Here is a 15,544-nt window from a genome sequence, read left to right as displayed (position 1 = left end):
AAAATAATAAATAAATTGAAGTTATTTCTAACAATTTTAATATAAAAAAGAAGAATATTAAAACAAAAGAAAAAAAAATATATTAAAATTAAAAAAAAGCTAAACGAATTATAAAAGAAAACTAATAAACTTAGTAGCTTCAAAATGTATGAATTTTTTTGAAATGCATATAATTGTGTGTCTTACGAAGGAGATAATATAATTGCCTTATTCCCGTTTGAATTATAAAATGATATGTCTATTGCTTGAGAAATATCAGTTTAGTAACTACATAAATTAGTTTATAAATAATCAGGTATACACATATGTTTGGGTGTGTGCAGGTAAAAGGGGTTGAATTTCTTTTAGGTTTTTTTTTTTTTAATAAGATCGTTCATGTGTATATTTTTTGGAGGCTTGTGACTTTCATTATTGTCATCATTGGATAAACCTTTTGAATGTAATGGAGGTAGGTCTAGGAAATTTTCTACTATTTTAATTTTACAAACTTGTGTTACAAATAATTGAAAAAATGTATTAGTAATAAAATAAATAAATAATCCAGATGGCATAGATTTAAAAAATAATGCTGAAGATATATAAAATCCTCTCATAGCTATTTTTGATATTTTTTTAATATTTTTTTGAAATTCTGATTCATCATCATATTTATTTGGATTGTTATTGGCTATATGTTTATCAATCAATGCTGTTAATTCATGATTTGATAAAAGTAGAAGAGATGATAAAATGGGTAAGATACAATAAGGGTCTGGCAATGATAAACTGTCTAGCCATAATGGAGATTCAAAAGTAAATTCTTTAAAAATTTCAGGATAAGAAGCTATTTTTTTCATTGAAAAATAGAAAATAAAGAATAATGGTGTTTGCATAAAAATCATTAATATGATAGATTTAGGTATTAAAGATATACCATGTGTATTTCGTATATTTAATATTTTGGTTTTATATTCTAATGCTTTTTTAATATTTCCTGATTGAGCATGTGTTTTTAATTTATTTGTGAATTCTTTAATTACAGGATTTAAAATTTTTTGTTTTCTTCGATCTCTTTCAGCTGATATTGTTAAAGGTAAAATAATTAATCGTAAAAATGTGGTAGTTGCTATTATTGATACTAACCATGAACAATCTAATAAAATTTTTGTTGAATTTAATAATTCATATACAATATTAAAATACCATGAGTTTTCATATGGATCTAAATCATTATTTATATTAGCTTTACACTTATCAAAAATAAAATCAGTATATGGTTGTACATTTTCATATTCCCCATTTGTTTTTATTTCATTTAAATTTAATATGCTGGACTTCTTTATTAATTCTTCTTGTATTTTATTATTTTCAAATAAACTGAACATTTGTTCGGTTTTCTTTTGTGGATCGTCATTTCCATTCATTTGATTTCCTAATCCGAAGTTATTTGCCGAATTTCCAAATCCTCGAAATGTTAGAGAATTAATTGGTGTGCTATATTTTCCATTTTTTAAATTGGTGTTATATACATTGTTATTAATAATAATACAATTTTTTGTGAGATCATGTTTTTTTCTCTTTAAGCATATGTTAATAAATAAGTTGTTTGACAATTTGCTCGCAGCTTTGTTCATTATGTAGTGTCCCTTTTGATAAAGTGTGAGATCATGTTATGAAAGAGTAAAGGGTGGGCATTAAAAATATAAAACTTAGGATATATATATATTTTTTTTGTTTTTATTATGTGGTATTGTGTGTGCATATTGGCTATATCGGCAATAATATGCTCTCCTTCAATATATGTGCTAATTAATTATAATAAATATTCCTACACACATCCCTAAAAAATGAAACATAGAGAGGATGCTATGAACTAAAAAAGCCGATGGACGCACACTTGTATATGTTCCTATTCCTTTGAACTCTCATATTGAAATCATATTCAACTTATTTCACTATATTCCAATCAATATTATACTATGCTACATGCTCTATCGAATTTTATTTCTTTATTTTTGCATAGTTTGAAAAATTGATACATTATATGTATCCATATATTTTAGGAAAATAAACAATGTTTACAAAAGAATTTTTATAAATATGTTGTATTCTTTCGAATTCCTTCTTTTCAATTTAATTATTTATATACTAAATTATTAGCATATTTTTTAAGGAAAAATAGCTAAAATATGTACATGTAAAACAGCCAAATTAAAAAAAAAAAAAAAAAAAAAAAAAAAACAGTATAGGTATATGGTTGGAACTAATTAAAAATGTATATAAAAAATATGTTTAATTAGGAAAAAAAGAAATATACATTTTTTAGGTTAATGTCAATTATTTAAAAATAATGAATATAAATTAATAAAAATGTAAATAAAGTAAATATATAGAATATTTCACATAAGTATGGATGCTTATAGTAAATATATAGGTAGTGATATATATGCATTTGAGGGACTGTTAGCTTTCTACACATGTTTTATAAGACTTATTAAAAATATTCGGAAAAAATATAAAAATTTTAATAAAATTAGTTTTTAATAACAAAGAAAATGTTAAAAAAATGTAAATGAAGGAAATACACAATAAAAAAGTATTTTCAATGATGTAACACCCAGAAATAGGATATCTCATTAAAAAAGATGATAATGTCCTAATATATGTCAGGCTTTCCATAGAATAAATAAACAAAATAATAAACATGTATTATGTATGCACATATATTAGTCATAGTATTATATGTGTATATGGTTGTTTGAAGAAAAAAAAACAAATTGTGTGAAAAATATATTTAAAAGGAGGGAAGCAAATGGAAAAATGAAATTAAAAATAAATTTTAAAGCATGCTTGTGCATGTAAAAATTATTTATATACAAAAGTTGTAGTGAACAAACAAAGTAATGGAGCATAAATGGGTTGTGTGTCCATCTTTCTTTGCACACAGAAACATATATACATATGGTGGGGTGCAAGTGATGAGAAAGTTTTATCACTTTAAATAATTTACAAAAATATTTCATGAGTTATGGTTGATCAGGTGGTGTCATTTATGTATAATTTATTTAGTTCAAAAGATATTGTGGATGGAGGGAAAATTCCTATATCTGTATAAAAAAGTGTTATGAAATTATGAGGAACAAATTCATATAAAAAGTTGTTTTTATTTGTTATATTTTTTGTACAATAATTATAAAAATCTTCATCATAATTTTTAATTGTTTTAATTTTTAAAAATTTATAAGCTTCACATAATACAAATAATTCTTTTTTATTTAATGAACATAATTCGGATATTAATTTAATTCCCCTTTTGGCTATAATACCACCATTGTCTATAACTAATTCTGTTCCTACTATGACAAAATCGATTGTTTCAAATATATTTTGTATCTCTTGCATATTAATTTTTATAACATCAATATTTTCATTTTTTAAATCATTTATAAATTTATTATCAAAATTTGTATCCTTTTCTGAATAATTATTATTGTTACAATTTTCTGGGCAACTAAAATAAACACATATTTTTATTTTTTTAATTTTGATTGCATTTAATAGTAAAGCTTTTACACATTCAGAGCTACTATGTGTCAAAATTGTTATTTTTCCATTAGCAAAAAGTGTACGGCTATTTTTCACAATCATATCTAAACTGTTTTGGAGGGTTGTGGGAAATTCGCTAGCACATGACGAGCTAATACTCTTTAAATCATCGAAATTCTTTTAAAAATCGAAAAAAAGGAAAAAATATAGGAGGTACCCCAAATTGACACAAATGAAGGGATGGGAAATAAACATGTAATTATAAGCTCATAAATATGGAAATAAAGACTTACATTTTCATTGTGTGTATATTTCTTTACGACAAAATGATGGTAAATGTCACAGGCTGTAACTATTGGATAAATTGTCATTCTTTTTGAATGTGGAGCTAATATAATTTGTTTTTTTACATTTTCATTTTTTATATAATTGTTTAATTGGGATTTAGCTTCGTTTAGTTTCATAAAATATTCGAAATTGGTTTTCGTATTACTACTTTTTAAGGAGCTAAAAATAAAATAAAATAAAATAAAATGCAAATTAAGACGAATACGCTATATATGGGCTTAGGTAATTATTAGGTGTGTGTGTATAAGCCCATTTTATTTCTTTCTTAATATTTCAAAACTCATGTAACCATACTTTTCTAACGATTTAAGAGCAGCGACATGCATTGGATCTTTGTCTTCAAAGTAATATTTTTTAAAGCTGGTAACCACTATATATAAAGAAGAAAAATATATAATAATGATATATGCATACACATATATATATTCTTAATAAATTAGTGAAAATCAATCAAATGCAACAAAATGCAACAAAATCCAACAAAATAATTGTTATTATGTACACTTAGTGAGTAATTATAGGAGTATATATAAATATACCTTCATGTTCTTCAGGGGAATCATCATTTTTTGAATTGTCATAACCATTCATTTTAAAATGATGGCATATATATATATGTAAGTAATCTTTCTATTTTACTGAAAGGGTTAAAATAATTTAGGATAAAATATCAGTATTAATGGAAAAAAAATTCAAACATAATAATTAACAAATTTGTGAATAGTTATAAAAATATAAGCAAAGTAATGATAATTGTATTTATATAAATAATTATTTCGATTTTTTTTATTATATATTTTACACTTGTTTTTTATTTATTTTTTATTCTTCGATTGGTGTCGTTTTATTAGCCTGGTCAAAAATAATAATAATTTTTTTAGATTAAAAAAAAAGAATAATAACCAAAATAAATATATAAATATGTTTCTTAATATTTTGTAAAATTTTATTTGACGTGTAAAAAAAAGACCTGTATACTTTTACTATTTTATAAATAAAATAAATGATATTTTTTTTCACAAAATTTGGCTTTGTTTGAAAATACGAAAAAATATAAAAGGGGGGCTTTGAAAGACAAGCACACTGTTAAAGTTATTACATAATGAAAAAATATAAATATGATTATGATAAATTTATTTAAAAAACAAATAAAATATAAAAAAATTAATTAAATTATGTAAAATGTGTAATTATTGATTATTTGGATGGGTGAAAATTTTATATCTCATATATTTGTATTACATGTGTAGGATATGGTAAAGCTATTATAACTAGCTAATATCATAAATGCTATTTTATGGTTCGCCACAATTTGGTTATTTTTATTTATACTTTTTTCATTGAAATGGTACAAAAAATTATGACTGTGTATTTTTTTTTTTCAGTGGTTATTGTATTGGTATATCATGTCCATTTTCTGTGATAAAATATTTTATGTCTTCACAATTTTTTATTTCATATGATTGGGAATCAAATAATGAGGATTCACTATCCCAAGAATTAAGAGTATGCTTGTTTCTACTTTTATAAGCTTTCGAATTATTGTCAAATTTGGTTGTATTATATAAAAAAATAATTGGTATTATATTTGTAAGGCAACAAATGACTATCATCTTTGGTAGATTATCAAAATTAGTTGATGTTATACCTAGTTGATATGTTAATATAGATGAAATAAGTGAGCTAACCATTATTGCAAAATTATTTACGGATAATAAAAATGAATAGATTGTTGATTCAAAACCTTCAGGTATTATTCTTGAGCATTCTACTAATATAGGGATAGATTGTAATTCACCAACAAATTCTACTAATATAGTATCTGTTATAATAAATAGTGTGTTTGGTATAAAAATATTAATTTTTTGAACAGCTAATAATGGGAGTAAACTAAATGGTGCTATTATAATTGTTGAATATAGTAGTAATTTTTGTATGCTAATTTTATTAAGTATTAACATATATAATAAAATAGCTAGTAAGCTAGCTATGGATTGAAACATTGATATTTTTCCTAATAATTTTGGTGTAAATTGTAATTCATTAGCCATAAAAAAAAATAATATACTTCCACTAGATGGTGTTGATGTCATTATAAATATAAATAGAATTAATTTTTGAATATAAGATGTTTTGATTATTTCATATATAGATTTTATTTGCTTTTCTATTTTACGTTTTTTATAACTCCTTTTTTCAACAACAAAAAAAGCAGATATAAATATAGATAATGGTAGAATAGAGGAAATCAAAAAAATATGTTGGTTAGTCATAATAGACAATAAATAACCAGATAGATAATGCATTATAGCAAATCCAATTTTTCTAACGGCAAAAAAAGTTGCAATATTTTTAGCTGTTGAATTTATAGACCCTTTTCTACCTGCCTCAATTACTTGTGCTTCACCAATAACATTACAAAGAGCACTTCCAAAAAAATATGCAACTAATAAAAATATCGTTAAAGATATATTAGTATGTGATATTAATCCTAAAATTAATAATGATAATATACATAATCCTGATCCAAACATTAAATAATATTTTCTTCTATAGCCAAATATAGGATATGTGTCTGAAATTATTCCCCATAATAATTTGATTGCCCATGGGATTTTTATTATACTTATTAGTATGTTAAGACTAGCTATATAATGAAAAAAAAAAATTAAGTAATTATATTTTTTTCACTTTCACGTAAGCATAAAATATGGATATACATAGGCATGTTTGTATGGTGAGGGTATACAAATTGGGGTATTATAAATTACCGGGATGAAGCTGATACGTGTCCTTGAAAATGTACAGAATGGGTAGGTTGCAAAGAACCTCGACCCCTTGCAGCATCGCTGAAAAATAAAAAAGTGAAATATAGTTTTACAAAGAAAAATAAGATTTTAATTGAAATATAAAATATTTAAATAAATTCAAACCTATAAAACTTGACGAAATTTTATTGGAAATTGCATTGGCATTATGTTCATCATCTCCATTTGGTTTTTTTCTAATCAAGAATTTGCTTTCAGTAAAAGAATGAAATGAATCAACTACGAGGATAAAGAAAAAAGTATTATATATATATTCCAGTATTTATATATTCCAGTATATATATAAAGGTATATAAAAATGGTGAGAAAATGATATACCTGTTAATGTACTGCAAGTTTCATAGCTGTCTTTGTTATGGTAATAACTGAATTTATCTCTTTCCATCGAACTAACAAATTAAATCATAAAGTTTAGGAAAAGAAGGAACGAATAAATTGAAACAAATATGATGAAACTTTTGTATCTATAAGATGGAGTTTATTTTTTAAAGCAGGTAAGTATGTACATGTACATGATTTTTAATTTTAGTGATGCATAGAATCACACAAAAAAGGTAAGAAATTAAAAAATAAAAGTAGAATATAAATTATGAATAATTTTGAAAGCAATAAAGTGAAAGGCGTAAATATAAAGCAAACAAATAATTAATACAGATAGATCAGTGCAAATAGCACATCATCAATGTCTTTGGAAATGGATGTAAAAATAAGTAAGTAAGTAAAAATATAAAATAAGGTAAAAGAAATAGCTAATTATGATGTTTGGATATAGTTAAGTAAAAATGTGTGGAAAAAAAATAAAAGAAATATGGGCGTGCAGTATATAGAAATAAATATTATAAATATAAAATAGCAACGGTAACATGATAAATAATAAATTTAATTTAAAAAAATGTACAACATTCAAAAATGTGTAGGTTATTGTTCATACATGTGATATATATACATAAACAAATATCTCATGTCTTTATTTTTTTGTGTAAAAAAATGAAATATAAAACAAAAAATTCACCCTTGTATTTTTCGAAAGAAAAAAACAGACAAAGAGCATTAACGGTTTTAATGAATGAAATTTAAAATTATAAAATAGTACAGGAGTAAATATTATTTTTATAATAAAATTATCTCATAAAATGGGAATTTTATAGGAAATCTATTTGAAATATATTGAAATAAAATATTATGAAAAAAAACAAAGAATAAAATAATTGGACAATTCATGCACGAATAGAAAATTAGTGAAAAAAAATGGGAAAAAAAAATGGAAAAAAAAAATAGAAAAAATTAGGAAAATTAAAAAAATCATCAAATTTTTTAAAGTAACATATAATGAATGTTGAAGAATATGTAATAATGAAGAAACACAACAAAAGACGGTGAATAAAGTTTAAACAAAGTCGAAAAAATGTAATACCCGAATTATATAATTAAAAATTTTAATGATATATTTTATGTGCATATTAATAGGATGAAATGCAAAATATTTTGTAACGAATTTGCTATAACATAGTTTTGCTATAAAATGTGTATTACATATATGTGTAATATATATTATTTCCCTTTTTTTAAAATTTAAAAAGGAAAAATATAATATTATGAATATGTTGATCGTTTAAAATTAAAAAAATGCAGCATCCATATTATAAATTGCATTTTTATGTTTTCTATAGAATTTGAACAATTAAAAAATAGTATATATATAATGCAATAATGTATGGTAAATAAATAAGATATAAAACTGTATGTGCATATAAACAGGGTTTCTTATTGTGTATATATTATGGAAATAGTATGGAAATATAAAACAGAAGGATGTATGTTTGTCCATAAAAGTGATGTTATTTGTGTGGGAATAGAATATAAGGGGATATGGATCACGAGTAAACTTAAACATTAGCAATCGTTTTCTTTCATTACTTTTTTGTGTAATTATTTATCTATTTTTATAAAAATAGACAATACTATTCTTATGAATTAATTTATAAAGAGAATGCAACACATGAAAATTAATCATATAATTTTTATTTTTAAGCATGCATAATGTGTATATATACTTTTCTTTAATTAATGGAAAATAAAAAATATATATATCATGTCTAATCTTTTAATTTTTAAATAAGTTATAATATTTTTTAATCTTAACGAGGGAGTTAAAAAAATTAAAGTATGAATAATTAAAAAAAAGCAATGAATTCTTATATTTTTTTTTTGCTTATATTAATCCGAGAATAAGCATTTTTTTAAAGTCAGCATACTGCATAAAAATAATAAATATAAAGGATTTAAAAATTGAAAAAAAAAATAATAAACGGTTTTCTACATTTATATCTATATCTATATACTACTATAAGGTATTTGAAAAATATACAATTTTTATATTAAATTAAAAAGGGTAATATATTTAAATAAAAGTTTACACACAAAAATAGTATAAGTAATGTATGATTAAATTTTTATGTTTTTTTTTCATAATTTTAAATAATAAAATAAGCACACACATGTTATATATATTTAAAAGTAAACATTTTTATTTTCAATATAATTAACTAAACATTTTGTAAAATATAATACTAGCAAAAGTGTGGATAAGGAAAAAAATAAAGATGAAAATTGTAAAGAAAATAAATCCATGAATATAATGGGGAGCAAAAATAATAATATACCTTCATATGATGGAGAAATAATAAAAGACAATAAAAAAAATGAAAATATAAATGTAGAGAAAGAAAAAATGAACATTGATAAGTATCCTGAAATAAGTGACATATCTACTGATGATCTTTTAACTGATGTTGTAACAGAAAGTGATGAAGAAACAGAAAATGAATATGACAATAAATGGGAAGATAAAGAAGAAGAATATAAAGACACACTATATGAGAAATTTCAAAATAATGAAATAAATATTTTGTTTGAAGAAATAAAAAAAAAAGAAATACAATTAGAAGAAAATAATACAGATATATGGAAATTAAAAAAACGGTTTAGTAAGATTGAGAAGTATATAATTTTGAAAAAAAAAAAAATAAATGATTTAAAAAAAAGGATTGAAGAAAAAAGGATATTAAAAGAAGAGGAAAATAAGTTATGTAAAAATGTAGAAATAAAAAATATATTTTTAAATAAAGAATGTAAAAAAATAAGATTTGAAAGAGATAAAAATAATGAGCAAGTAATTAAAACTGAAAATGAATATAATAAATGTATAAAAGATATCGAAGAAATAAGATCCAAATTAGTCTATAAAGAAAATGAATTAAATGAATGGATAGATAAAATAAATTTAATACAAAAAGAAGAATTTGAAGTAGAGAAATTTAAGCTACTAAAAGACAAGGAAATTAAAAAGTTATCTCATAATCTTGAGGTGCTAAATTTAGAAAAAATAGAAAATGATAAAAATTTAGATAAGATAAAAACAGAAATTCTAAAACAAAGTATAGAATTACAATGTACTATTAATGAAAATAAAGAAATAATTAAAGAGAAAAAAAATTTAAAAAAAAAATGGGAGTGTATAGTTGATTCAATAAATAGTAGAGATGATACTATATTTAAATTGGAAGGGAATTTTAGAAAATATTTAAATAAAGAGAAAAAATTAAAAGAAAAATATGAGCATATGAATAATAATTTATTAAAAGAAAAATTAAAAATTAGAGAAATTGAAAATGAAATAAAAAATAACCAAATGTCTTTAAGTAATATTCGAAAAGAGGAAAATGAAATCAACAAAAGATTGGAAAACTTAATTAGTGAAAAAGATTTATTAAAAAAAAATTATGATCATGAAAGTTTTTATTTTAAAGAAAAGACTGAAGAAATCAAAAATTTAGAAATACTATTAAATGAGTTAGAGAAAAATTATAAGCATTTATCTTTAAACAATGAAAAGGCAAAGATCGAATTTGAAAATGTAGAAGTAAAAAACTTAGAACAAAAAGATTTAATAAATAAAATTGAAAAGCTTTTAAATGAAGAAGAAAATAAACTATCTCTTCTTATAAATAATATAAAAATAATGGATGATGAAAAATTTAAATTATCGCAAATTTTGCAAAAAAGTAAAAATGAATATACAATATTAGAGGCAGAAGTGTTAGGTACTGAAATAAAAATTAAACACATGAAAAATGATATTAAAAAAATTGAAAAAAATTTAGAAAGACAGAAAGAAATTATTTATAAATTTGATTTCCATACACAAATTTTAACTAAAAAACTTAATTCGATTTTGGGAAATAATACACTTGAAAAAAAAAAAGAAAATCAAAAAAAAGTTTTGTCTTTAGAAAAGGAACTTAAAAAATATGAAGACATATTTAATACACTTAATAATGAAATGAAGAGAATAAATATAGAATTAAAAAATATAAAAATATATCAGAATGATATAAAAATAAAAAAATTAAATAATAAAGAAATGGTAGACAAATTAAAATTAGATATAAAATCGTTGGAAACTAGTTTAATTAATGAAAATAAAGAAAAGGAAAATATTATGTTGATCGAACTTAATTTAAAAATTGAACTAGATAAACTTAAAGGGACATTTGAAAAATATTTAAATAATCTTAATATTTTAAAAGATCAGAAAAAAATATATGCTAACCAAGAAAAATTAAAAGATCAAGACATTAATGCTAATATAGAATCATTGAAAGTTATTATAAAAAATGTTAATGAAGAAATACATAAGTTAAGTATGCTTGTATCAGATAAAAAAAGTAAATGCAATAAATTAGAACTAAATTTAGGTGACCCAATAGTAGGACCAACTAATGTAGAATCTGAATATTTAGGGGCAGAAACGAAGGAAAGTGTAAAAATTGGATTAAGTAACGAAAATGAAAATAAGTGCATTTATTACAAAATAAAAGTAGAAGAAGATATAACAAAATTAAAGGAAGTGTTAAAAAAGATTGATGAGCAAATTAGTAAAGAAGAAGAAGAAGCTAATAATTTTGAAAAAACATTGAACGATATTATTCAAACAAATAAAGTTTTTAATGAAAATATAAAATGTATAGATCCTCAACATAAAATATTTTTAAAAAAAAAGAATAAATTAAACAAAAAATTAAATGAAATAAATGATAAGATTGCACAGGTTGAACAAAATATTAATGAATACGATAAAAAAGGTAAAATTGCTGAAAATCAATTTAATAATATGTTAGAAGACAAAACAAATATAGAAGAGAAATTAACAATTTTAAAAGAAAATATAGAAAAGATGGGACATAAAATAAATGAGATTTTTGTCAAAATTGAAAGAGCATCTAATCAATTAAGAAATATTCTTTCATCAACAAAACCTAAACATGAAAAAATCAAAACAACAAATGAAAATGATCAAATTGAAAACGAACAAAATGGTGGCAATATTGATAATATATCTTTAGAAAAAAAAGTTTTAAAAAAAATACAAACAGAATCATTGAAAGAAAAATTGACACTCCTTTTTGAATGTTTCAAAGATTGTGAAGATAATTCAATAGGTAAGGAAATTCTTCAAGTGATAGAAACTGCATAACCAGGGTATAGGACAGTATAAATAAAATTATTTAATCATATATATGCATTTATAATTATGGCATATTACTGCCCTTTGGTTAAATATAAACATATTTTCTATATATGCTCAACCAATGAATTGCATATTATATATACACACGCCAAAGTGGCGTTATCCTTTTGTCATATTTTTTTTTTCCATATTTGATTCTACTTAATGTATAAATGAACATAAATTTTTTTACACTTTTTTTGAATTATGCACTTATAAAAATATTGAATAAAAGCAAATAAAAATTAGAATCTCCAATTTTGGGTAGTTTAAAATAACACTACGATATGATTTAAAAAAGAAAAAATCATAAAAAAACATTTTATCTAATGCTTAGTAGATATGTGTGCTGGGCATATGATTCTTTTTATTTTTGTCTCGTTTATTTTAAAAGTATATTTTTCTAAAATTATGAAGTTTAATAAAAAGAAAAAATTAGACACTTATATGTATAATGCATATGTGTGTGATGGAAAGGAATGTGAGTAAAAGCCCCAGGCGTGACAAAAAAAACAACAAAAATAAAATGCAAAAATAAAATACGTAATATGTTTGTAATTTATAGAGAAATAAAAGGGTGGTAAAATAAATAGCGGATTGTGTAATTTTGCAACAGTTAAGCATGATACAAAACAAACAGCAATTTAAAAAGGGTATTAAATTTTTCCATGAAATTGATTTCGGATAAATTCAATAGGTTTAATATGCAAAATAAAGCAATATAATAATAGAATGTAATAGCATGATACAAAAAAAAAAAAATAATAAGATAAACGGTAATAGATAACATTTAAATTTAACTAATTAAATGAAACATAATAAAACAGAAAAAAAAGCGAATAGGGCATAAGAAATAGTAGAAGAAAAACCTGCGCCCGTTGAATTTAAAGTCTTAAAAGTTTGTTCTATATCTGCTGATAATGCTAATAAATTAACATTATCATTTATTATAGCATCAGTTTCCTCACCAGCTGGATCACTTACTACTGCAATTAATGGGGAATTGTGGTTTTCTCCATTGGGGTTGTTATTTTGTGTGTTTCGAACTTCTAATGCTGACAACTTTGTTTGGGATGTTTTTAATGTTTTTGTATTTTGCTCGTTTTCTCTTAATTCCTCAACAATTAGTTTTTCATAAATTAAATTGTACTTACTAGCAAATTTATTAACTAAATCATCTTCTTCTGATGCTGCATTTGCATCGGAACTATCAATTAATTGGCCATTAACTAGTGACTTTTTGCAATATGTTTTAGCATCACGTGTAGGGGATGGTGTCATAAGAATAAATGATTGAATTATATATAATATTGCTGCTTGTGGTTTTAGTAATAATCGAACTAACATAGCATTATCACTTAAATCCATGAAAGAATTTTCTATAAGTTTTTTAATTCCTTCTTCATCGGTTTTATTGGTGGGTTGATCATTTTCAAATTTAACAATATTTAAGCTTTTTATCATATCTTTTACTAATTCAGAAACATCTTTTGCCTTTAATAAATCTGGGGATGATAATGGATTGCTTAAGTTGATATTATCTACATTATTGGTATTTGTATCTTTTGGTGGTAGTATATTTGTATTTTTTGATTGCATAGATGTGGTTGTATTATTTCGTAAGTTGGAATCTAATTTATTAGAGGCGTTAGAATCTTCGACTGTATTATCTTTTATATTTATTCCAGTCATGTTAATGAACGAATTTGTATTTTTTTGGTTGTGGTGCTTATAATTATTTAAATGTGTGAACAATTCGTCATTACTTAAAACTTCATTTCTCGATTTATCATTAATTTTTTTGATAATGTTTTTAGCTCTATAATTTGTTAAATTTGAATGGATTGATACTAGTCTGTCTACAAATCCTCCTTTTTCCAACAACTTAATTGCAAATAATGGGAAATAATAATAGTATTCCGAAAATGCATAAAATGCCTGGCTTAACAGTTTTTCATTATTAATTTTTAAAATGCCAAAATTTTCATATGATAAACCATGAGATACTAAACTCGATGAACTTCCATTTCTTAGTTCACAAAATATTCCTGTAATTAATTGTTCTCGTTTTTTAAAAACATCTGAAATATTTTTAGACCATAATTTTTCTGTTATCTCTATAATTGAGTCCCTTAGATCGGAAAGTAAACTTATCGATTCTTTATAAATTGCTTTTAAATCACTATCAACACAGCTTAATAAAACGTTATAATTATTTATTATGGTATCAAATGTATTGGTTTCTTTATTTTTATCAATGAACGATTTTAATAAAATATTGCAATATGTTATTTTTGAACGGCACAATTTTTTATAAGTAAATCGGTGAATTAAGTTTTCATATTTCTCACTTGTACATTGAAATGATAAAGGGGCTTTGTCTTTTTCATATATACAAATGTTATTATATTTTACTGGTTCACATATATAATCATCGTTTAATTTGTTTTGTAGTGGTTCCATTATTAATGTTAATACATCTTTTTCATTCAACAAATTTTCTATCATTTCTTCTGCCATTTTTTGGATTTCACAGGTATCTTCGTTGTTATTGGCATTTTTCGCTGTGTTTACTTCAGGAACTAAGGGTTGTGAATTATTATTTCCATTTTTTATCAGGGAATTTACAGCATTTAACACTGCGATTATAAGTAATAAAGGGAATAATATATTGCGTTTCATTCTTTAAATAACATATAAATATATATACACCATTAATTTTTTTTTATAAATATATAGTCTGTAATAAAAACCCAAAACTAAAAACTTCGGATGAGTTTTTTTTGTTGTATATGGTTCTGATGCGTTATATAGGCAAATATTGAATTTTCTTTAATTATAATTTGAGTAAATGCTAAATGTATAAGTGTAGGTTGGTTCTATATATTAATTATGATAAATCTCTCATTTTTTTAATTAATTTTGATTTAAAAAAAAAACCTGAAAATTAATTTTCATTGTATATATATAAATATGGACATTAATTATGATTATATAAAATGGAACATCGGAAAACAAAAAAATATATAATAAAAATAAAGTAACAGTAATAAAATAAAAAAAAAAATAAAATAAGTAATATTAAACAAAACGGTAACAAAATAAATAATAAAATTAGGAAATTAAACAGAACAAATCAATGCAAAGACATATGATCTGTAATATAAAATATAAATGAACTTTAAACTTGCTTATGCCGTAAATGGAAAACACAAATTTTTTTACAATTTTAAAATGGAAAATAGGGTAAAAATTAATTCAAAGGAAATATATA

General features: G+C 22.5%; 5 protein-coding genes across 5 annotated transcripts; 1 reads left to right on the top strand and 4 right to left on the bottom strand.

Moving 5' to 3' along the window:
- Positions 1 to 344: 344 nt before the first annotated feature.
- Positions 345 to 1,613, bottom strand: PVVCY_0700220 (mitochondrial inner membrane protein OXA1, putative; the record flags this gene model as incomplete). The annotated part of the gene is made up of 1 exon (XM_008628027.1): positions 345 to 1,613. The coding sequence occupies one exon, from the start codon at positions 1,611 to 1,613 to the stop codon at positions 345 to 347; it is 1,269 nt and encodes a 422-aa protein (XP_008626249.1).
- A 1,402-nt stretch (positions 1,614 to 3,015) lies between these two features.
- Positions 3,016 to 4,464, bottom strand: PVVCY_0700210 (translation initiation factor eIF-2B subunit alpha, putative; the record flags this gene model as incomplete). Its single annotated transcript, XM_008628028.1, has 4 exons — positions 3,016 to 3,702; positions 3,819 to 4,032; positions 4,168 to 4,243; positions 4,413 to 4,464. 4 exons carry the CDS (start codon positions 4,462 to 4,464, stop codon positions 3,016 to 3,018), a joined length of 1,029 nt encoding a protein of 342 aa, XP_008626250.1.
- Positions 4,465 to 5,261: 797 nt separating this feature from the next.
- On the bottom strand, positions 5,262 to 7,086 carry PVVCY_0700200 (folate transporter 1, putative; the record flags this gene model as incomplete). The annotated part of the gene is made up of 4 exons (XM_008628029.1): positions 5,262 to 6,520; positions 6,645 to 6,722; positions 6,807 to 6,920; positions 7,020 to 7,086. The coding sequence occupies 4 exons, from the start codon at positions 7,084 to 7,086 to the stop codon at positions 5,262 to 5,264; spliced, it is 1,518 nt and encodes a 505-aa protein (XP_008626251.1).
- Positions 7,087 to 9,339: 2,253 nt separating this feature from the next.
- Positions 9,340 to 12,237, top strand: PVVCY_0700190 (conserved Plasmodium protein, unknown function; the record flags this gene model as incomplete). Its single annotated transcript, XM_008628030.1, has 1 exon — positions 9,340 to 12,237. One exon carries the CDS (start codon positions 9,340 to 9,342, stop codon positions 12,235 to 12,237), a length of 2,898 nt encoding a protein of 965 aa, XP_008626252.1.
- Positions 12,238 to 13,074: 837 nt separating this feature from the next.
- PVVCY_0700180 (GPI-anchored micronemal antigen, putative) lies at positions 13,075 to 14,952 on the bottom strand (the record flags this gene model as incomplete). Its single annotated transcript, XM_008628031.1, has 1 exon — positions 13,075 to 14,952. One exon carries the CDS (start codon positions 14,950 to 14,952, stop codon positions 13,075 to 13,077), a length of 1,878 nt encoding a protein of 625 aa, XP_008626253.1.
- Positions 14,953 to 15,544: the final 592 nt, after the last annotated feature.

This window comes from Plasmodium vinckei (genome assembly GCF_900681995.1).
Source record: "Plasmodium vinckei vinckei genome assembly, chromosome: PVVCY_07".
In the NCBI taxonomy this organism is placed as follows: Eukaryota; Apicomplexa; class Aconoidasida; order Haemosporida; family Plasmodiidae; genus Plasmodium; species Plasmodium vinckei.
Note: the sequence above shows the minus strand (reverse complement) of the source record. Positions and strands in the feature narration are given on the sequence as shown.